At 41.3% G+C, this 23,883-nt stretch overlaps 2 protein-coding genes and 1 long non-coding RNA gene across 8 annotated transcripts in view; 2 read left to right on the top strand and 1 right to left on the bottom strand.

Moving 5' to 3' along the window:
- Positions 1-16,989, top strand: part of RIPOR2 (RHO family interacting cell polarization regulator 2) — a 219,586-nt gene extending 202,597 nt beyond the window's left edge. For all 6 annotated transcript variants that reach the window (XM_049105879.1, XM_049105881.1, XM_035710589.2 and 3 more), the window contains 4 exons: positions 2,113-2,315; positions 7,501-7,584; positions 9,997-10,087; positions 15,138-16,989. In XM_049105879.1, coding sequence (XP_048961836.1) covers positions 2,113-2,315; positions 7,501-7,584; positions 9,997-10,087; positions 15,138-15,238 — 479 coding nt within the window. In that variant the 3' untranslated portion in view covers positions 15,239-16,989. The remainder of the gene's footprint in view (positions 1-2,112; positions 2,316-7,500; positions 7,585-9,996; positions 10,088-15,137) is intronic.
- LOC125754356 (uncharacterized) lies at positions 15,865-20,350 on the bottom strand. Its single transcript, XR_007408324.1, has 2 exons — positions 20,236-20,350; positions 15,865-19,120 (listed from the first exon to the last, which is right to left on the bottom strand). It is a non-coding gene; the product is annotated as an uncharacterized LOC125754356 (long non-coding RNA).
- Positions 20,325-23,009, top strand: ARMH2 (armadillo like helical domain containing 2). The gene is made up of 2 exons (XM_025442938.3): positions 20,325-20,670; positions 22,493-23,009. The coding sequence occupies exons 1-2, from the start codon at positions 20,403-20,405 to the stop codon at positions 22,918-22,920; spliced, it is 696 nt and encodes a 231-aa protein (XP_025298723.1). The 5' UTR covers positions 20,325-20,402; the 3' UTR covers positions 22,921-23,009.
- The last annotated feature ends 874 nt before the right edge of the window (positions 23,010-23,883 follow it).

The raw sequence follows: 23,883 nt of genomic DNA, 5'->3' as shown, positions 1-23,883 counted from the left end.
GGAGGTCACTCCGGGCTTTTCAGGCATAGTTTTTAGTGATGGTAACCAATTTTTTCCCTAAGTCCACAGCTGGGATAAGACCTGCCTTTTCAATGACTTTCTGACCCTTCACATTAGTGAGCCTCTTGGCAGTGGAGCGGGGATTTGCTGAGAGCATCCAATCACCCAGCAAGGATGTAACATTGATAAGAAGCTGCTAAATGATTTACTGGTGTAATTTCTTGTCTTCATTAATGTATTGTATTTGCTGCTTGTGGGAAAGCCTACAGGCAGTACTATGTTAGGCTGCCCTTCTGGGTGGTGCTTTCATGATAGTAAACAGAAGTGGGGTTCGTGAGAAGGCAGATGGGGTGACATGTTGGTAAGGGAAGGAGGAAAGATGGGGAAGCAAATCTCAGGCTGTGAATCCTGAGGGAATGAGAAGATGGGCACCAGCAGGGAAGTGTGGCATGAAGCTAGCTCATCTTTGCCTTCTCATGTGCTGCTTCAAATACCAGAAATAAAATAAGCACCTGCAAGGAGGGAAAACCTCTTTGGGAGTAGAGCCAGGCAGCAAGGGGCTGGTTTCTGGTTCCCACATCTGTGCTCTGTAAACCCACCATGGCTTGACAGCACTGAGGAAAAGGGGTGGGAATGTAGCATGTGCTTTAGGAGTAGATGGTTTGGCACAGCACCTGGCTTAGCCCTTCTCTCCAGAACGTTGAACCCTGGGCCAACGTGTCCATCCCAGTGGTCACATCCTAGGGAGAAGCAGCACATCCTCCTCCACCTGGTGTCATGCCACCCTGAACACAGGAAAGTCTGTGTAGCCCTCACAAGCAAACACTAGTCCAGAGTTCTAGAAGGAGAGCCGAGGCAGGACACCAGAGGGTCTGACTTCAGGATAGTCTTCATTCCTTCATTCTATGTTTGACATGGTTGAAATCAGTTTTCTTGATAAATTTCTCTTACTGCTCCAGTGACATTAGTGACAGGTGACATCTCTAACCTCTTACACAATGGTCCCAGAGAAGTTTCACCTACTCACCAGTAGGAGTGGAGGATGACAGTGGAAAAAATCATAACTTTTACATGTTTTTTTTCCTTCTTCCTTCAGATAAGAAAAGAGCCTTCATTATTTAAAAAAGAAAAAAAAGGAATAGAAAAATACATAGGAAAATACTCAAATCACTTATTATCTTACTTTTAAATTTTTACGTATTTTTAGTTGGATATGCATGGGTTTGAAATTCCTAAATTGTGATGACTTATTATAGAATATTATATCCTAGTTTTTATTTGACATTGTAGCTCATGTTATTCTTTGAAACTTTTTTTAGTTTTGTAAATTTTTAGTTTTAGTTTTTTAGTGTGCATGCCTTGCATGCACACTAATATAGTTGATTATTGTTGAACAATTGGGTTGTTTTCCATTATTTGTTTGTTCAGTTGTTATGCATACTACCCTCCGAGCCCTGTTGCTGGGGTCTTTATTTATAAAGCAGGAAAATGACCAAAACATCCCCAGCAGAAGGAATGGGAGATTAAAGCAAAAGAAAAAAAAATTAACTAATGTGTCCAGTATATAAAGGATGCTGCTCTACCAATGAGCATGAATTTTAGTTTATATTTTCCCACCTGTACTCACCAGATATACTCTAATCCTAATGTTTCTGTAGCTAATAGATGCCTACTCTGGATACCTCATCGGGGATTGGAATATATTCCTTATCCTTATATATAATATAAGGAATATTGTCATAGAACGTGGTCAACTTATCCAAATGGGACTCAGAATTTTATTTTTTATCAATTTCTCCATCAGGGCCTAGGTGCCCGAGTGCAGACAGAGGGATGTGAGAGCTGAGGTTACGCAAGGCTAGGGCTTTGCTAGACGGGTAAAACTGAAAGACAGAGGGGCAAAAGAGTTTACTATCATCAGGAGGATTGGGGAAAGTGTTTACTTATTATTTCCTTCACTGTATACTTTTCCCCTCCCTTCCCCTATGATCCTCTGTTTTGTTTCTTAAATTCCATGAGAGTGAGATCATATGATAATTGTCTTTCTCTGATTGACTTACTGAAATGACATGGATGGAACTAGAGGATACTCTGCTTTTTTTTACTTGCTAGTTTCCTTGATTCAGACTCTGCAATCACTGAGAGATGAGAAACTGCTTCAGGCCATGAGTGACCTTGCACCTAGCAGCCTCCCGGCCCAGCAGGAAGTACTCAGGACCTTGGCTCTGCTGCTCACTGGGGATGACAGCGAAGTGAGCCAGGCTGTGATGCTTTACCTGGACGCAGCCTCCAGAAACGAGCATTTCAGGGAAAAGGTAAAGCCCCAAATCATGGACATCAAGCCAAAAGATTTTTTAATTTTCTCATTTACTATGAATATTTTGCCATCTGTTTTTTATAAAAATAATTTTCTTCTGCCTGTTAAAAACATATACATGTAACACCATGCAAACTACAAAAATATACTGTAAATATTTGAGCACCCATAAGTGCAGCCTCCAGGGAGAACTGTTAATAATTTGGTGTATGTTCCTTCTGGATTTTTTTCGATATATCTGCTCACATATATAATAATTATGTTTTTCTTAAATGAGATCACACTGTTCTGTAGTATAACTGATTTTTTAAATGTACTATAACATGGTGATTTTTCTTGCTAGAACATGTTTATCTACTTCATCCTATTTGATGGATTATGTGTGTCTCAGGGTGTGGATATTCTATAATTTATTTTCTCATTCCTTGATGGGCATTGATGTAGTTTCCAACTCTGAAAAATATCATGGTGAGCATACATGCACACATTTTTATGAATAGTTTGGGGTCAAGTCATTAAACTATTGACTCAAAGAACAAAATATTTCTAATTTTAAAAGCTGTCATTCCTCATTGACAGGGAAGAGGTGGTTTATCTCCTTGGTGGCTTTAATCCAGTACCATCCAGGGGTAACAAGTATCTGTAGTTTAAGCACATGGGGACCCCAGATAGGCAACAGCCTTGGTCTTCTGGGAGCCCTTGACAAACTGAACAGTGGTTCTAAAAACTAACTGATGTCAATCCGCAGATCAGCTCAAGAAAATTAAACTTGGCCCCTTCTTGTCCTTAGAATGGTGAAATGTTGAACTCTGAGTAGAGTTTAACTGGTCTAAGGCATTAGCTAAGCTAGAGAATGGTGGAGTGTTTGTGTCTTCACGAGATCTTCCATTCTAATGCCATTTTGGCCCAAGAACAAGGACCTCACGTTATTCTTTCCTACAGAGTTCCAGTCTTTTACTGGGATGTGCTCAAAGGCTGTTCTGTGGGCCAGCCATCCTCGCCCTACTGCATGGGCACAGTCTTCTGGGAGCAGCATCACGGTACCCTTTGGTCATGATGAGGAGCCAGTATTCTAGCCTCGCCTCAGAAATAGCAGCAACCATTGCCCCCCTTTGGCTGTTCTGTGTGCACCTTCTATTTTTATGCCACTGGCCACATGCTCTGTCTTTATTCCAGCTCAGCTATCATTGCTAGGCTCTTGGATTCATTTCTCTGGAATGAACTTTTGCTAACTGAAGATGGCTTAGGTGGCACACTAGTTAAGAGGTACAACTTAGATACTACCTAGAAATGTTTGACTCACCCTCCCTAAACCTTGAATTCTTTCCATTTTTTAAATATGAAATAGCATAAGTTAGTACATTAATTCTGTACTACCAGCTGTGAAGGCTAAAGTAATACAAAACTACCTAGGTGAGAACTGGTGGTTTCTGTAAATCTTGAACCTTCAAAAACCCATAACTATTGAAACAAACTAGAAGTTGTATGTTGGTTCATTTTTGATGCTTTTTACATTCCCCTCCCCTACTCCCAGCCCAAATAAGTAGGAAACACCTACTTTTCTGTCTATTGGGAAATTGTTGCTTCCCTCATCATCTAGGACCTGCCAGAGGAGATGCTTACTTACTATCTTGCATGGCGACCAGAAACTTCTTCACAGTGTGCCTCCCATTTGCTTCCTAGAATTCTTACCAATCCAAGTGTCATGGCAGCCACCATTTCTTGGGCAACTGCTCAAACTCAAGTGAGCAAGATGATGCTTATTTGTTCTGTGAGACTATATCTCTGCAAGGCACCGGGAAGTACCAAGGGCTTTCTTAAGTCAGAAACAGTGCCCACTTCTGACTCAACCCAGCAGAGTTTGGGTCCTCATGCTCAAAGGGACAGTGTGGTCCAGAAGTCTCATCCAAAGACCCTATACCAGTGGTGGACTGATCCAGGCCCATAGCCAGCACCTCATCCCTATGGAAGCATTGTTATAATGCAAACATGCCTGAGAGGAAGGACCATTTAAGTTGTTATTGGCCATTTAAGCCTTGGAATCTATGGTTTAGGGAAAGGATTAAACTTTGGTTTGGTGATTAAAACTTGGAGGCTCTTAGGAGGGAAACAAGAGGAAAATGGAGGAAAACAGAGAAGCATTGTGTGCTCAAGTTCATCCACTTGATGATGACTATGCAAAAGCCTAAGTAAAATGGGACATTTATTATTATTATTAACACATAACAAACAAAAAGTATAAACAACCAAATGTCCATCAGCTGATGAATACACAGAATGTGATCTCTCCTGACAATGCGATATCATTCAGCATAAAAGGAAGTACTGACACAGGCTATCACATGGACGAACCTTGAAGACATCCTGCTAAGTGAAAGTACAAGACTTAAAGGGCAATATATTATGTGATCCTGAATAAAACGTCTGCATGAGGCAAATCCACAGAGAAAGATCGGTGGTTGCCAGGAAATAGAGGGAGGAGCAATGGGAGTGACTACCAGTGGGTACAGGATTTATTTTTGGAGTGACAAAAAGGATCTGGAATGACGTTGTGGTGATGGTTTCTGAGTATAAGAGAAACCACTGAGCTATATACTTTAAAGGGTGAATATTATGGTATGTGAATCATATCTCCATTTTTTAAGAGTGGCGTTGTTCTACAGAATTGAGAAAACGGGCCATGTTTAATCACAACTATGTGCCATATCATGAGCAAACACATCATCAAGTGGTTGATGACACTTTCAAGCTCTTTCATCCAGGCACTATGGTGTCATCAGATTTGATGGGCATTCACTAAGTACAGAATATCATTCTAAGTGCTAGGAATTAAATAAATTTTAAAAACAAAAACCAGGGGACCTGGGTGGCTCAGTCCATTGAGCATCTGAGTCTTGATTTCAGCTCAGCTCATGATCTCAGGGTTGTGGGATCAAGCCCTGTGTTGGGCTCTACACTCAGCGGGGAGTCTGCCCCCCTCTTCCCCTCTACCCACCCCACTTCCACATGCATGCTCGTTCTCTCTCTCTCTCTCTCTCTTTCTCTCTCAAATAAATAAATCTATTAGAATAAAAGTAATACTACAGCTCTATTCATTGAGGGCTTACTCTGTGCCAGGATCTGTTTTCAGTCCCTGACACATGTCACAACATTTAAGAATCACAAAGACCTGTGAGTGTCTTATTATTCCAGCCATTTTGCATATTAACAGACTGAGGCACAGGAAGTTAAGTAAAATGCCAGAATCACACATGAGCAAGTTGAGAATCATATTAGAAGTAATATACTTATAAACACAGATGTATATAAGTAATGATAATTAGCTTAATAAGAACCAAGGAATATTAATAATTAGCCTAGTAAGATAATTAGTTTAATAAGAACCAAGGAAATGGAGCACTTGGGTGGCTCAGTGGGTTAAATATCTGTCTTCGGCTCAGGTCATGATCCCAGGGTCCTGGGATGGAGCCCTGCGTAGGGTTCCCTGCTCAGTGGGGAGCCTGCTTCTCCCTCTCCTCCCTGCTCTCTCTCTCAATATCTGTCACTGTCTCTCTCTCTCTCTCTCTCAAATAAATAAAATAAAATATTGTTTTAAAAGAAGAATCAAGGGCAGCCCTGGTGGCGCAGCGGTTTAGCGCCACCTGCAGCCCAGGGCGTGATCCTGGAGCCCAGGATCGAGTCCCATGCCGGGCTCCCTGCATGGGGCCTGCTTCTCCCTCTGCCTGTGTCTCTGCCTCTCTCTCATGCTCTGTATCTCTCATGAGTAAATAAAATAAAATCTTTAAAAATAAATAAATAGGGACGCCTGGGTGGCTCAGCAGTTGAGCATCTGCCTTCAGCTCAGGTCATGATCCCAGAGACCTGGGATCGAGTCCCACATCAGGCCCCCCGCACGGAGCCTGCTTCTATTTCAGCCTGTGTCTCTGCCTCTCTCTCTGTGTCTCTCATGAATAAATAAATAAAATCTTTAAAAAGAAGAAAGAAGAAAGAAAGAAAAGAAAAGAAAAGAAAGAAAGAAAGAAAGAAAGAAAGAGAAAGAAAGAAAAAAGAAAGAAAGAAAGAAAGAAAGAAAGAAAGAAAGAAAGAAAGAAAGAAAGAAAGAAGAAAGAAAAAAGAATCAAGGAAAATGTAAATTATAGGAAATCAGGGAGAAAGTACAGTCACATGGTGGTTCGTGAAGCAGGGCCTGGATCTTGAACCTATTTTGAGCTAACCAGGCAGGAATGAAGCCTTTCCAAAGGGCAGCAGAGCTCCCAGAGTTCCCTGTGCAAAGGAGGGCAACCTGGCACATCAGTGAGCGTGACAGGAACAGTGAGCAGCTGGATGGAGCGGGGAGCCACCTGCGTAGGAGCTGGGAAAGCCCCTAAGAAGGCTTTACAAGGTGATGCTGGCCACAAACACAGAGGGAAGGTGCTCTGCTCTTCTGAGAGAGGGGCCGTGGGTGTGCGCATGATGGACACCACATGCTCTTGAAGAAGCATCAGCCCTTATCATCAGCGCTGGAAGCAGAAACATGGTGATGGTGATACAGGCATGAAATTAAGACCTTGACAAGATGTGTGGCTGCAGAAAAGAGGCAAATCTAAGAAATATACGGTATTGAGGAACACATTCACTTGGTAAAAATAACAACTTATTTTTACACTGAGATTGGTATCCAGAGTATCAATGTGCCATGCAGCAACCTCAGCGCCACGTCACTGCCTCCCCACTCTCTTCCTTCCTGCTGGAATGTCATTTCCCCCTTGACTTCCCAACTGAACTCTAACCCACCCTTCCCAGCCTAGCTCACACATCGTGTCCACGCAGCCTGCCCTGGTCACTTTAGAAGGTGAGTCTTCCATGTGACTCCCTAGCATCTTGCAGCTTTCTATGGAGCTAACACATTTCTTCTCTGCATTTCCTCTCAATAGCCTTAGCACTTTTGCTAGTCCTGAGGGTCTCCAGAAAGCTGTAAACATAACTCTGGATCTTTTAACTTCATATTCCCCAGTGTCTGTGACCTAATAGAATAGAGGCAATTAATGAATTGAATTAAAAGACACCTTTTTCAATAAATAAGAATTTTAATGAATTTTTTTTTCTCTGAATGCAGTGTGACATGTCTCGTTTTATCTATGGTGATACCTCTAAAACTACAAACAACTCAAAATGTCTTCCTGGGGTCCCTCCCTCTCTTTCAGGCCCTGCTCTATTACTGTGAAGTGCTGACAAAGGCAAACCTCCAACTCCAGAAGGCAGCTTGTCTGGCTCTGAAAAGCCTGCAGGTAAAACGCAGCCTCAGAGGCCCTGACAGGTCAGCTTTGAGCAAGTCAAGGCCAAGTATACCTAACAGCTCTCTTCCCGTACCTGGAAGCACCTGCATTAGCAGCATATCTCACTTCCTTTGCTGTGGAAAGTATATTAATTTGGGGATCCTTTTATTCACTTTATTTTTCCTTTCTTTTTTTCTTTTTTCTATAATTCTCTATTTAAATTCACTGTTAATATATAGTGTATCATTAGTTTCAAAAGTAGAATTCAGTGATTCATCAGTTGCATAGAATACTCAGTGCTCATCCCATCACATGCCCCCCTCATGCCCATCACCCAGTTGCCCCCTCCCCACTGCTCCCTCCCCTCCAGCAACCTGCAGTCTGTTCCCTAGAATTAAGAGTCTCTTATGGTTTGTCTCCCTCTGTTTTCATCTTATTTTATTTTTCCTTCCCTTCCCCTATGTTCATCTGTTTCATTTCTTAAATTCCACACTAAACCTGACTTTGTTTTGTTAGAGCCAACAACTTTCAGAAAATAATTATGGGTTTCAGGATCCCACAGGTCAGTGTCAGAAACCTAGATCTTTTCCCAAAAGAGAGATGATAGGATGATTTCACCAAATTTTCTCATGTGCAAAAAGAGCAGGGACAGATAAAATTTGCAAGGAAATACTAAAATTCAATGTGCCAATAAATTCCCAGATCTTTTCCCATAAACTGCTTTCACCAACAGCTCACCTGTCTTACCTATGTCAGGGGGAGCCGTCTCTGAGCCATGACAGAGCTAAAATGTAAATGAAAAGAGGGCTGAGAATTCCCCACGCTAAAGGGTTTGCTGTTCAAGGCACCTGGCTGCCTCAGTAGGTGAAGCATGCAACTCTGGATCTTGGAGTCGTGAGCTTGAGCCTCACATTGAGCGTAGAGATGACTTAAGAAAATTTAAAAAGAGGGAGAGAGAAAGACTTTGCCTTCAATAGGTAAGATTTAATGTTCGGCCTACCTTAAATCACCAAAAATAAAACTAATCTTCAAACTTGCTAAAATCTTGGATTGCCGTATGGGACAAAGGGAAGGGGCCTGCAGCCAGATGGGCATGAAGAAATTAAGGGGTCAACACTCAAAATCTCATGGACGCCTAGGTGCTCAGTTGGTTAAGCATCTGCCTTTGGCTCAGGTCCTGGGATCAAGCCCCACATTGCATCGGGCTCTCTGCTTGGTGGGGAGCCTCCTTTTCCCTCTGTTCCTCACCCTGCTCATTCTCTCTCTCTCTCTCTCAAATAAATTTTTAAAAAAGGATAGACAGCTCCAGTTGCTCCCAGCTCACCCACCTCTAGTGCTTGTATCTCAGGGGATTGTACAGTTCATCCCCGCACTGACCCGCCCTGCACCACGTAGGCCCCACTTCCTTACAGCCCAGATCAGTGCACTCTCTCCCCACTCTGCTCACTGGATCTGAGCCATCTTCCCACCAGTTTCTGCCTCCTTGGAGTCTGAACTCCTTCCATGCGTGCTCCCCACTAAGGTTAGAATGCTCTTAATAAGACACAAATCCTGCTTCTAAAGCTCTTCTGTGGCTTTCCATGATTCTAAGAATGAAGTTCAAAATCCTTAGTGTGGTTTGTAAGGCCCTCCTTGACTGAGGCCCTGTCACATGCTGCTCGCTCTCCTTGCCTGGAAGTTATTTCCTTCTCTGCACCACCCCCCCAACACAAACACACCCCTACCACTTGCCCAAACTTGGCTAATTGCTCTAAGACACCACTTTCTCTGTGAAGACTTCCCTGGTCAGACCAGTTCACATTTCCCAGCTGTGCTCTGTGCTCGCACCCTGACCAGCCTGCCCCTCATGATAACAATTACCTGTCCCACCGTCTGTCTTTCCACTGGATCATAAAGTCTTGAGGGCCAGAATCAAGTCTTGTTCATTGCTGAGTCTCCCATGCCTGGCCAGCCACCTGGTTCATGGAGCACTGGATAAATGGGGAGAATCCAACAGAAGAATTCCCACCACCGACCTTTACTCTCTGTTTTGGCACAGAAGCTAAACATGATGAGTTCTTAATTAGCTCTGTGCTGGGGCCAGGTGCAGAGGAAAGAACCACCAGGAGTGGATTCCCTTTTGGAAAGGCAGACTAGACACCTGGCGTCCAACACCTGGTATCCTCTGTGAAGTGGGGAATGTAGCAGATTGTCAAGGTTCCTGCGAATACGAACCCTGGGCTCCATCCCAGGAAATTCTAGTGCAGCGAATGCATCTTGGAATGACTCCCAGGAGTCTGTGCTTTTAAAAGAGCCCCCTACGTGATCTGACACTCAGCGAGGTGTGGGAACCCCTGTGTGAGGGTCCCAGCTATGGGATAGTCCATCTCATGTGACCCCAGACAGAAGTGTCAGAAGATTATTTTAATGACTTTCTCCCTGCAGGCCACTGAAAGCATTAAAATGCTGGTGACGTTGTGTCAGTCCGACACTGAAGAAATCAGAAACGTGGCCTCGGAGACCCTCTTGTCTCTCGGTGAGTTCTTTTTCACAACTGTTTGCTTTTGGCACTCTCGAAGGGAACTGGAAGGAAATGTTTCATGTGCATTGAGCAGTTTCCCTCTGTGGGCTCTCTGCTCACACACAGGGTATGTGACACACACACACAGGGTATATCACACTCACACATATACACAGAGTGCGTCACACACACAGCGGGTATGTCACACACAGAGTATGAGGCACTCACATAAGCTATGCACACTCACATACACACAGGGGATGGCACATTCACACACACATGTTTGAGAAACCAATCAATTTCCATCTTGCTTCAATGCCCTGTTCTCACTATCTGGGTGTTGAGTGTGAGAGTTGCTCTCTCGAGCCTTTCTAGATGGATTGGTCTGTGCAGTATTTGGAAATCAAGAACACAGAATTTGAACCATGAAGCAGAGGCAACAGTCAGGAATCCACGTGGGATGGCGAGGTTGGGCTGGTGATCACCCACTCCCAGGGCGGGTGATGCCTGGCTGGTATTGTGGAGATGTGCCTCAGGGAACGCTGTAACCTCCTGCTCCCATGGCCTCACCCTGGCTCTCAGGCCACCTTTTGGTTGCTCCACTGGCCACCTGGGTCCCCACATCAGAGAAAAGAAGTGAAGTATTTATTTTATTCTGGAATACCTAGATAAATCTTCCCCTTCATTTCTCTTTGGTTCATGCCTACCATGCTTCCTACCTCTATTCTTGCTCTATTCTTGCTGGGGAGTGGGGAGGGTGGAGAGAGGCTTTTTTAATCCTGTATAACAGAGTTATTACTTTATTAGTGCATCTGCTCTTCGTGTGTAAAAACTATACTCCCAGTCTTCAAATCTAATCCGGCCGATAATACTCGTTGGAAATAAGCCACCTTGGCTTGACTATAGTAGCTTAATAACGTAAGGGAGAATCTCATGGCATTTATAATCACCGTGAAAATCACATTCACTGGTAGGTGTCCTTTCTTACAGTTACTGGTTTAATAACACTTCCTTCTGCTATTGAATATATCATGCGATGCACATAAATCCAAGCCAGCATGCATATTTGCTTAAAGGATAAGACAGTTATTCCTTATGGCTGTTTTAAGCACACAAATTATTTAATTCCCTAAAAATGTGCCCCGGGTGTTATTACCTCGAACTTCTTTTAACCCTTCATGTTCTGAAATAACAATGAAGGCAAGCCTGATGTTTGTAAAGCAGAGCCAGCAATTTTGCTTTATCTGGTGCAACCCGAAGAAGCCGATCCCTGTGGGATGTGCCCCAAGATTCACTTGAGCGGCACGAACAGCAGCATCTCCAGGAGCGATCATCATGCCCGCTTCTCCTTGGCTTTTATTTTTTAGATTTTATTTGAGACAGACAGAGCACATGAGTGCAGGAGAGGGGCAGAGGGAGAGGGAGAAGCAGACCCCCCCCACCTCCTCCACTGAGCAGGGCGCCGCATGTGGGGCTCAATCCCAGGACCCTGGGATCAAGATCCAAACCAAAGCCAGCCGCTTAACCAACTGAGGCAGCAGGGCACCCCTTTACTTTGACTTTTCATCTTCATGGCTCCCCCAATCCCTGTGCCCCTCCCCACAAGCTTGGGGCTCTCAACACTAGCTGCAGGTTGGAATCACCAAGTAAGCTTTAAGATATTCCCATGCCCGGGCTTCGCTTCCAAAACAGCTTTCCACTGGACCCTTGAAAGCCTCCCAGGTGATCCTAATATGTAATAAGTTGGAACTGAATGTTCTGAGTCTCCTTTGACCCTAATACACAAATACTGTGCATTTTTATCTCACACAGATGAGTGAATCAGTAATTGTATTCAGTAGATCCTCCTGTGGCAATGGGGCTGTACTAGGTATGAGCTGTCCTGTAGGGCAGCCAGTATTCACTGTGGCTATTGAGCATTTCCACGTGGCTACTGTGAATGAGGAACTGAAGTTTAATTTTATTTAATTTTGAGTAGTTACCACTTAAATTTATATTGCCACAGGAGACCGGAGGCCACCATGTTGGGCAGAGCAGTTGTCCCTATTGGCTATGGCCTTCCATTGTGTCCCAGCTGGATCTCAGTCCAGTTTGCAAGCACACTGCCTGACATCCCAAAGAACAAGCTCTTTCTCCTCCAACACCCTTCCTACTTCACAGGGCTGCTAAAGACCAGAGGAGGAGCCAACACAGATCATCACCCACTGAAAACTGAACTTTAGTAAGGGTGAGGTGCCCTGCCAGGCTGGCCCTGGTCATGTCTCTACAGTAATGTACTCTACAGTACTTTACATCTGTAGAGTATTTGCTCTGCACAGGACACTATTTTGAGGGAGCTTCATGGGTTAGTTCATTTAATCCTTCCAAGGACTCCATGAGAGAGAAGTGCACAGTCCCATTTTACAGGGGGGCACATTGAGGCATAACTTACCTATGACTCCCAGACCTCATAGGACACTGTGATGGTATCCTGACCACCTAGACTCTGTGGGACTCTAGGAAAAGAATTTGAACACTTCTAAACTGGAATATATCCATGAGCAAACTAGGAAATGGCTGGGTAATCACTGTTTTTTAAATAGTGTTAATTAGCCAAGGTATCCAAGGTATGTGCAAGTGGGCAAGAAGCATGGTATGCATGGTACTGTGTTTAATGTTTTATATATCAGGGTGTTGTGTAAATATTTTGTTTCTAATAAAGGGTTCTACTCCAAAGTAATAAGAGGTAAAAAAAAAAAAAAAATAGCATTTGCCTCAGAAAAGTCAAGGCATGCAGAAACAATCAACAGAAATCTCTAAAAATTGGTGGCCTTTGCCTAGAGAAGAGTTCACTATGTTCTTTTAAATGCAAGTGAATCCCTACTTCTGTATCTGATGTATTACTAAAAAAATTTTTTAAATTTTTAATTCTAAATTTAAAAATTAAAAATTAAAATCCCTGGTTTTGTACCAGATATATTACTGGGGGGAAAAAAAACCCTAAAAGCAAAGACAAACTTTTGGTTGATCAAGAAACTTCTGTTTTCAGGGACTATATTATAAAACCCATAATTACACTCCTTTTCAAAAACCCACTAACATCAATGTATTTCCAGCTTTTCATGAATTTTTTTTTTTAAGATTGTATTTATTTATTTATTTATTCATGAGAGACACACAGAGAGAGAGGCATAGACATAGGCAGAGAGAGAAGCAGGCTCCATGCAGGGAGCCCGATGTGGGACTCGATCTGGGATGCTGGGATCACGCCCTGGGCCAAAAGCAGACGCTCAACTTCATGAATCTTTCTCACTTTTCTTCTTCACAATGAACTTCTGATTGAGCACCATTCATTACTTCCATCTTTCTCCTTGTATTAAATGCATGAATGCCTGCTTCTTATCACTAGTTATCTGTGATTTTTTCCCATTTCCTAATCATTGTTTTATATAGGAAAGATGGAATGGAATATTCAAATAATTTGCAAATAAATGTTGGCTGTTCGAGATAGTATTACTGACAGAAGTGACCTAGCAGCTGGCTGGTGGCTGGATCACCATGTGTGTCCAAGGCAAAGAGAATTTTTTAGCTGAAGTTTGAAAGCCTAGATTTGACTTTCGTAAAAGACCGTTTAGATATGCCAATATAGGGCAGCCCGGGTGGCTCAGTGGTTTAGCACCGCCTTCAGCCCAGGGCATGATCCTGGGACCCGAGATCAAGTCCTACCTCGTCAGGCTCCCTGCATGGAGTCTGCTTCTCCCTCTGCCTGTGTCTCTGCCTCTCTCTCTCTCTGTCTCTCATGAATAAATAAAAAATTTTTAAGATTTTTTAAAATTTATTTACTCATGAGAGACACACACATAGAGAGAGAGAGAGGCAGAGACACACAGGCAGAGGGAGAAGCAAGCTCCATGCAGGGAGCCTGACATGGGACTCCATCCCGGGTGTCCAGGATCACGCCCTGGGCTGAAGGTGGCGCTAAACCGCTGAGCCACCCGGGCTGCCCAAATAAAATCTTAAAAAAAAAAAAAAATAGATATGCCGGGGATCCCTGGGTGGCTCAGCGGTTTGGCACCTGCCTTTGGCCCAGGGTGCGATCCTGGAGTCCCGGGATCGAGACCCGCATCGGGCTCCTGGCATGGAGCCTGCTTTTTCCTCTGCCTGTGTGTCTCTGCTTCTGCCTCTGTCTCTCTCTGTGTCTCTCATAAATATATACATCTTTAAAAAAATAGATATGCCAATATATAATGTAAAAAAATAAAAACCATGTCGAAGTTCAATGCTTTGAAGTCAAGGGCCAGTCATGCTGAAATCCCTAACATACATAAAATATAATTCATATGATTTCTCAGGAAGAAATCTATTATGTGAAATTATCGCAATCAAATGCCCGTAGGACTTCTACTGTGTTTCATACTCTTGACATCCTTATAGTCTCTGGCATTAACTGAAAAGTTCCTGGTTCTTCTACAAAGGAAAAAAGAAACAAACCAAAAAGCAGACTGAACTATAAAGAACAACCTGCTGGTCACCAGAGGGCAGGTGTGGGAGGGGAGAGGTGAAGGGGATTAAGAGGACACTGATCGTGATGAGCACTGGGTAATGTATAGAATTGTTGAATCACTATATTGTACAGCTGAAACTAGTACAACACTGTATGTTAACTATGTTGGAATTTTTTTAAAGATATAAAAGAAATTCTTGATTGTTTAAACATTGCCTAGAAAGCAACATAATTAAGAATAATGGAAGATAGGGGATCCCTGGGTGGCTCAGTGGTTTGCACCTGCCTTAGGCCCAGGGCATGATCCTGGAGTCCCGGGATCAACTCCCGCATCAGGCTCTCTGCATGGAGCCTGCTTCTCCCTCTGCCTGTGTCTCTGCCTCTCTCTCTCTCAGTCTGTGTGTCTCATGAATAAATAAAAATCTTTTTTTAAAAAAGAATAACGGAAGATGATGTCCTTACCTAAAGTCAACATTAGCAAAACACAACAGTCTCTCCCCCAACAACCGGTATTGTTATCCTGAGTGATGAATAAGAAACTTCGGTTTCAACTGCTGTTCATTTTGGATGTTCTGTATGCAGGAGAAGACGGGAGGCTGGCGTATGAACAGCTGGACAAGTTTCCTCGAGACTGTGTTCACGTTGGAGGACGTCATGGAACTGAAGTTGCTACAGCCTTTTAATGAACTCTCCCTAAGGTTGTCTTAATAAATGGCCCTGTTCATCGAGATGGTGCTGGGATTGAGCTGGAATGCTTAAAACTTGAAGAGTTCCATTGAGGTTGTCCGGAAATGTAACATGGTATAGATAGGATATCTATTCTTCCTTTGGCCATTAGAATAGGACTACCTATTACTCTGTAGATTACACTGTCACTTGCGTCTGACAATACTTAGTAAAAGAGTCCATCTTATCTCATATGTATGGAATTTTAAAATAGCCATCTTTGTACTTTTTTGAAAGTTCTTCTCTAAGCCTAAAATAGTCACGTGATACTTTGACGACTATTATACACCTTGCAGTTTTTCTCTATCGTGTTCTCAGGGTTGAGTGGCCCCATTTAACTACCTAATTTTACCTTCATGCAAAGCACAAAAAAAAGAATTTCTTCAAATAAAAGTTTGCCTGCAGAACTTGGTAAAGTGACACATTGTGAGAGTTTAGTTTATCTTTTAATGTCATTTTTTTTTCAAGCCTCCGCGACTTCCTTTGTTTCTTTTCTCCATCCTGGAAATTTCAGAAGCATGTTTCCATGAGGGTTAAAGGACAGGTAAATGACTGAGAACTACCTTTTTAAGACTATAGCCCTAAAAAAAAAAAAAAAAAAAAAAAAATTCAAAATTTAAACTTTTTTTAAACAAGAGCCATTTTTCTTATGATACTTTTACAATAGAGGTATTTTGCTGCTAAGACAAATCAAAACCAAAAGTCAAGGATTCAGAAAGCTGTGATGCTCTTTGAAGTAGAAGAGCTTGGAAGTTGGAAGATGACTCTTAATGGGGCGGGAGCAGAAGGACATAACAAGTAGTCCTTGCTTCCACAGGAATTACCATGAGATTAGGAAGAAGAATGCCCCAAGGACTGTTACTACCCCTCAGAGAAATCATTCATCACTGGGTGGGATCTCTTGGCCAAATGGTTAAAACAACAGTTTCCTTTATTGCTTCCCTATCAGGGTCGCAAGTCCACTAAACCAAGTACAAGACCACTCAATAGCTTTTCTTCCTCTTAAGAGTATACAAGGTGGAATATGCCAAGATATCAATATAATATGTGTGAGTGTTATTTAAACTGTGGAGTATCAACTGTATTCTGGATGTATTTGTATAAAATATCATTTAGGTGTCATTTTAAATATTTACATTTTAGCAAGAACTTTAAAAACAATTCATGTTTCACTTTAAAGTAAAAATTGTTGGGGCACCTGGTTGGCTTGGTTGGTAGAGTATACGACTCTTGATTCCAGGGTCATGAGTTTGAGCCCCACATTGGGCGAGAAGCCTACTTAAAATTAAAAAAAAAAAAAAAAAAGTAAAGATTGTTTTCCAGGCTTCCTGGCAAATAATTCCTTCAACTGTGAAGTTATAATGTATATATATGTATGTATATTTATAAATATTATATATATGCATATAACCTTCATTTTAAAGGTACATTGTACAGTCTATAGTTAGTATGTATAGTCTATAGTCTATGTTAAAAGGTTGAAATGATTCTTTTTATAGAAGGTCAAATCACAAATGTTACAGAATTTTTTGTTTGGTTTGTTGTTGCTTTTTTTGATATTTTGAATATTGCATGAGTAATTCCATATCTTTTGTATTCATTTCTGTATTTTATTTTTGCTCGATGGGGTGCTTTTAGTTTTGTGGCATTTGTATCCATCACTCTTTCAATCATGTAAGTTAAAATAAAAATTATTTTTGAATTATTAGTATCATGTGCAGAGTCTGCTCCGTGTTTTTCCCATGCCTTTCTTAAGCTGGCATTTCTACAACCCAGTATGCCTCATTCTCAACCTGAATTTATTCTTATCCTGAAACTTCTTCACTTATAAATGAGGATAATAATATTTACCTCTCAGATTTGTTGTAAAGCTAATTGGAGAAAAAAGAGCTGTGTTTCAGAATTGTGTTGTCTATGAGCAGAGACCATGAGCACCCTGAGGATGAGTCCACATTTATTTGTGTGTGTTTTCCAAGCCCGTACCCCACCAGCATCATCACGGGGGTTCCCTCCCAGTCAACTGTGAGTTTAAGTATTCACCAACTGATTTAAATACCAGTGATGGCTTTTAGTGGATCAACAGGAAAAAAAAATTTCCTACAAGGTTCATTGCTATACTGTTTAAATGAATTGCCTTCCTTACTTTGCAAAATTATAAAGTAAAATTGTAAACCCCGATTCAGCAGAAAGCACCAGCACTTCTCACTATCTCCGAAAAGCAGAGTAGTCAAATAGAAAAATACAGATTTTTATCCCTGAAATTTTCCCAGAGACAATATTTCTTATTAAATAAATAATATCTTGACTTTGAGAAATTTCTAAGTATACTTGGTGTGGGGAATGATTGTCTGCTAAAAACTAGATGTCTAATTTCTCATTTATGCAAGAAGTAATTTTTTTTATATTAACTATGAATAAGGTGTATGCCAGGGTCTGTACTCTGCCCTGCAGATCAGCAGTGAAGAAAACACAAAAGCATAAAAATCTCTGCCCTCAACAAGTCTTGTATTCTGGTGAGGGGAGACAACAAGACATAGAAGGCAATCCTAATTGTATACCAGGTTAGGCATGAGACAAGTGACAGGACAAAGGTCAAAGTTTGAAGAGTGGGGTCAGGGAAGACCTGATAGAAAATTACATTTGAGTAATAACGGGAGGAACTGATGGGGTGAACCACGGGGGATACCTCTGGGATAAATATTCTAAGCAGAGGTAACTCTGCCAAGGTAATTCCAAGCACAATGCCCTTGAAAAGGAGCCATGCTTGGGGTTTTAGATTTTCTAGTAGCCACATTTTAAGAAGCACAAAGAATAGGGAAGGATAACTTTAGTGATATTTTTTTATTTAATCTAATATATCCAAAATACTTCAACTTGTAATCAATACAAAAATTAGCAATATGGTATGTCGTGTTCTTTTTTTCATACTAAGTCTTTGAAATCTAGGATGTAGTTTACACTTAACAGCACACATCAGTTCAGACTAGTCACATTTCAAGTGCTCCAAAGTTACGTGTGGCTACCATAGCTGGATGATGCATGTCTATGTTTCCCCAACTGTCCCTCTAATGTCTTTTAGAACACATACACACATGCCCACATACATGTATGCATACATGTATGGATGCACGGTTCCCACCATGGAATACATATATAATTGTCATATCTCTTCGGGCTCTTTTAATCTAGAACAGTAGCCCACACACCCTTTCCTCTTAAGCTTTCATACCTTGATATATTTGAAGAGTACAGAACGTACACTTTGTAGAAGATCCCATATTTGGACAGGGCGTCCAAATTTCGCCTTTGAAAATAGAGCCTTGTTGATTAGTTGGAAATGAAATGTGAGACAGATAAAAGCCAAGGGCAAATCCAAAAATTTCAACCTGAACAATTGGAAGGATGGGGAGCCATCTTCCAAGACAAGAGAAACAGACAGTAGTAGGCTTAGGGAAGAAGACCAAGAACTCTGATTCAGACATGTTATATTTGAGAAGCTTCTTAGACATCCATATGGAGGCAATCAAGTTGATAACTGAATGTGTTTGGAGATCAGGTGAGAAATCCAGTTAAAAATAAAATTGGTTGCGGGGGGGGGGGCACTTGGCTGGCTCAGTTGATGGAACATGCAGCTCTTGATCTCAGGGTTGTGAATTTGAGCCACACATTGGGTGTAGAGATACTTTAAAATGTTTATGGGCGCCTGGGTGATCCTGTTAGTTATGTCTACCTTTAGCTCAGGTCATGATCTCAGGATCCTGGGATCGAGCTCCACGTTGGGCTCCCCGCTCAGTGAGGACTCTACCTCTTCCTCTCCTCTTCACTTACGCTCTGTCACTCTGTCAAATAAATAAAATCTTTAAAAAATCAATATTAATTTTAAAAAATGTTTAAAATTAAATATATGTTTTAAAATATATAAAAAATATATATATATAACTGGAAGTCATCAGCATATGAATGATACTGAAAGCCACGAGACTGGTTTATTTTATCTATGAAGTATAGATCGAAACAAAGTGGAGCTAGAAGGCCTGAGCCTTGGGACACTCCAGGATTTAGAGATCATAAAGATGTGGAACCAGCAACAGAAAATGGAGGGTGGCAACCTGAAGAAAAATCAAGTATGACAGCTTAGAAGTTAGGCAAAAAAAAAAAAGTGTTTCAAAGAAAAAATATCAAATGCTGAAGACCAAGAATTGGATTCAGCAGAATGAAAGTCATCAGTGACCCTGATGAGTAATCCCAGTAGATTCATGGGTTTGAAATCTCTCTTTAGAGTACATCCAAGGGAGGATGGAAGAATACTTGAACGGTGAGGATGGCAACTCTTTGAAGAGTTTTTGTATAAAGGGGAGCAGAGCGATAACTCAGTGGAGGGATGGTATGAGGTCAAAAAAGTGTTTTATTTTTTTAATGAGAAAAAGTACGGCATGCTGGAGGCAGGATGCTGGCCAACTGGATGCAAACAATCCAGTTAAAATGGAAAAATTAGTTAAGGCAAGAGAAGAACTGTGGAACAATCTTCTTGAGTGGGCCAAGGGATTGTTGAAATGTACTGCATGAACAGAAAAGGTGTCCATAATAGGGCAGTCAGGGTATGTGTGCACAGATGCAGCTGGGTTACAACAAAGACAGTTTTTGTGCAAGTGTCCTTTTGTCTGCCTCTATCTTATCAGCAAAATGGGATCAATATAGGAAATCAATGATGCGAAGAAAAAGTCTGATTACATGACAAACAAGCAAAATACGCATGGAACTATGGAAGGAAGCTTAGTAGGTGTTGGAATAAGCAAAGTAAAACAGGAAAGTTCCTAGTCGGCGCTGCCCAAGCAAAGGTGCAAAGGCAGAAATGCACCTAGTGTGCGTGAGAAGAAACCAATTTGGTCTAAGTCGAGGTTCTATGCACCAGAGAAATGAAAGTAAACTTGGTTTAGCTGGAATTGTAGAATACCTTCCATGCCACCAGCCTGAAGAATGAAGGCATCCATGCTTCCCCTGATTTGTGTATTCCATTCCAGTGTTGCTAAGTGATGCATTCCAGAGTTCTTGACTAATCAGTTCAGTTGCTGCCAGAACAGAAGTGGAACTGACGCACCACTCACTGGCCTTTTTCACACAATGGCTAAGGCCTATGCTTACTTTATGCAATTTTGTGCTCAGATTCACCAGTATTTTGCGGGGCTGTATAAGCGCTCCCAGAAGTTCTGGAATGTCACTGTTAAACGCTTTTTCATTAAGAATGAAGAGGAAGAAGATATCCCTTTAGCTGAGACTATTTCTCACAAGGAAAAAATTGTGGTGCTTGGCCGTTTATTGAAGAATGAATCTCTAGCCATTGAGAAGAGGGCTCAAGCTGCAAATAGAATGGGACTACTATCCTTTACAGGTACTGACTTAACCAGTCATGCTGACATAGGTCTTTTGAAATATTTTTGCTTATCATCACTCTGTAAGTTAGTGATTTTCACAGCTCTGGTCTTAAGATTCCAGTAACATTTCCTTCACCCAAATCCTTAGTTCTTTATCTTTGTACCACCAAAGATAGTTACCATTTTCTCGAGGATCTCACTTTTTTAAAGAGTAAGTCCATCAAATAAAGGACTAAGGATTTTCTCACTTTTATTCATTAAAACCATATATGCTGAAATTGTCTAACAAAGTTCTCATTAATATGTAAAAAAAAAAATCAAAGAATCTATACTGAATTGATGTAACTCCAACCCAGTAATATGATGTCAACACAGAGTAGAACTACTTGATATTTTACCTTGTAAAAATGTGTCTCACAGAAGCTGCCTTAGAAAAAATCAATTAAAAGCTTTATGCTATTAAAACACCTACTAGGAAAGATACTCAGTACATCAGGGAAAAGCAGCTGTTAATGGATATTCAGCCAGAAAGTCAAATGGTAAACTGCTTAAACACATGCCACTCTAGTGATTGTCAGGTGTAAACTCACTCCACTCTTTTTTCTAATAAATTTCAGGATATACGATAAAAGTTTACTGATAATCTGCAACAACATGTCTCTTGATCAGAAGCTCTGGCTAGTAGCTCTAAGTATCATAGATAAGACTGAGCACTTTTTTAATGGAAAAATGAGTTACCTTAGATGGACTTTGATAGACCAAATTTTTTCAAGTGGTGTCCGTGAGAGAAAACATTTACCGTTTTCAAGGGCCAAGGGGTCCTAGGTGCCAGAATGAGGGAGAACCATTGGCATAAAGCTAGAAGTCAGGAGACTCTCATGTGAAGGAAGGGTAAACAGCACCCACCACTTGAGAAGGCCAGTTCCCTGTATAGCTTTTTTCATCATTTGGGGGAAAAGCTAGCTATTTATAAAAGGGTCAGAATTCCTTAACTGCATGTTATGTAGCCTTAGTAATATGGGTGGAAGGCAGGGAAGGGCTTATGCCCAGGATTCAGGGAAAGCTGTTGGCTAGAATATCCTCTAACCTGTGGGACTGAGGTAGTGCCAATAAGTGAATTCCAAGCCAGATCAAAACTTCAGTGGCTGGAATCTGGCCAACCATGCCAGTTACTCCTCACTGTCTAAATACTCTTCATCCAATGTTTTCTTGGCTAGTACCTTCTTGGGGTTTGAGATTTGAACTAGGGAAATCTGGGGTTCAAGTATATAATGAAAGTAGCTTCTAGGACCTGGTTGGGTCAGTAATCAAAGCAAGGAAAATCTTGTAAGGTCATGTGTGTCCCAGATCTGCAAAAATTGGGCTGATAAATGAGAAACCAGAGAGAACAGGATAGCACTGGACAACAACTCATAAAAAACCTCTTTTTTTTTTTTTCAATCAGACCATGGCTTTGCAGGGCGGCCTTTGGGTTTTCTTTTCCTTTGGCCTAATCTCTGGCATTTTCCACATCCTGGAAACAGAGAATCAGGAATGAGACCATGAGGGAGCACAGATGGTTTTATTCACCTTGACATATTGATGCCTAGGTGCTTGAATAAAGGAACCTGGGAGGAGACTTTAGCAGGCAGGGAACTGCCAGCACGTGGCATATTTTTTGCTTATCAACACACTTTTTCAAGTTTACAGCAACACACCAGGGAGGAGAAAAAGAAAAAGACAATTCTGAGTATTCAAGTGTTATTAGACAACAAAAAGAATATAGATACATCAGCACTCAAATGTCACTAGCTCCTAGATAGACCAAATACTTCTGAAATGCAAATACTTGTTTTCTAGGAGGACCAACCACTGGGAAATTTGTAGCTAAGTACATGAAAGAAGTAGCTCACTTGCTGCAAAATCACCCAATGGCACCCAAAGCGAAGATCTTGCTGCTCCAGGGTATAGCCAGTTGGTGTTACTTAAACCCTGTCAGCCAGAAAAAAGCCAAGCGTTTGAAGTTTATTCCTATTCTTGTTGAGATTCTTGAGGACAGATTTGATTCTACCATCAAAAGGGAAATAAACAGCAACCTCCTCGTTAAATTTTGGACTTGTTACGTTCTCTCTGTCATGACATGCAATAACTTGCCTTGCATGAAGGAGCTTAAAGAGTACACTACTCTAAAATATCACTTGCAAATTTTGACAACCGAGAATTGGTCTGGGTGGCCTGAGAATTATGCAGAGGTACTGTATTTCCTAATTGGATTTCACAGGAATTAATTTTTCTAAATGCAGCTACCTGGTGCGGCTGTTTATCCCACTGCTTTAGCCTGGAAATGGAAAGAAATAATAAAAAAGTTGAAATGGTATTTTTCAGTGTTTTCTTTTAGATAGTTAAGAAATTCTATGTAGGGAACACCTGGGTGGCTCAGTGGTTGAGCATCTGCCTTTGACTCAGGTTGTGATCCTGGGGTCCTGGGCTCAAGTCCCGCATCCAGCTCCCCATAGGGCACCTGCTTCGCCCTATGCCTAGGTCTCTGCCTCTCTCTCTGTCTCTTGTGAATGAATGAATGAATGAATGAATGAATGAATGAATGAATGATAAATAAATAAAAATAAAAAGCTTTCTATGCATCTAGGCAATTGTGAAAAGATTTACTCTCCAGAACCAAGCCCACTTTAGGCTGAGAACAAGGTTCTAACTATCTAAAAATATTGACTAAACAGAAAGGATTCCAAATGTGACTATTCTGATTCAGAGTTTAATAAAAAGAAAAAAAATCCAGCATTTACAGAAAGAGTATAAAACTTTTTCCGAATGTAATGTAAGCAAGCTTCCAGTCTTCACTTCCCCAATACTTGATTTCCAATTTTGGCTCCTGCACATATTTTGCCTTTTTAGTTCCAAGATTTGTCAATTTTACCTTCAAAACTGATCTTTTTTTTTTAATTGTAAAAAGTATTCAACATACGCAGAAATAAGCATTTTGAAATTAGTTGAAGTCAACATACTTCTACCCTTTGCAGTCAGTTTAGCAAAGTGAATCTGGCACTCTTGTTGAATGGGAATGAGTAATAAGCATAGAAGCAAAATTTACTCATTATGCTTCGATCTGGGGTAGGCTCCAATCCATCATTGCCCTCGCACATGTCAATTACTATATAAAAAATCAAATGCAATGTCAAATTCAAAGCCTCAGAGGAAAGAGTTCAGTTCCCAAGAAACAGTGGTTGCTCAACAAT

The sequence above is a fragment of the Canis lupus genome, chromosome 35 (genome assembly GCF_003254725.2).
Source record: "Canis lupus dingo isolate Sandy chromosome 35, ASM325472v2, whole genome shotgun sequence".
NCBI classification, from domain to species: Eukaryota; Metazoa; Chordata; class Mammalia; order Carnivora; family Canidae; genus Canis; species Canis lupus.
The sequence above is the reverse complement of the archived record's forward strand: the minus strand, read 5'-3'. Positions and strand labels throughout refer to the sequence as shown.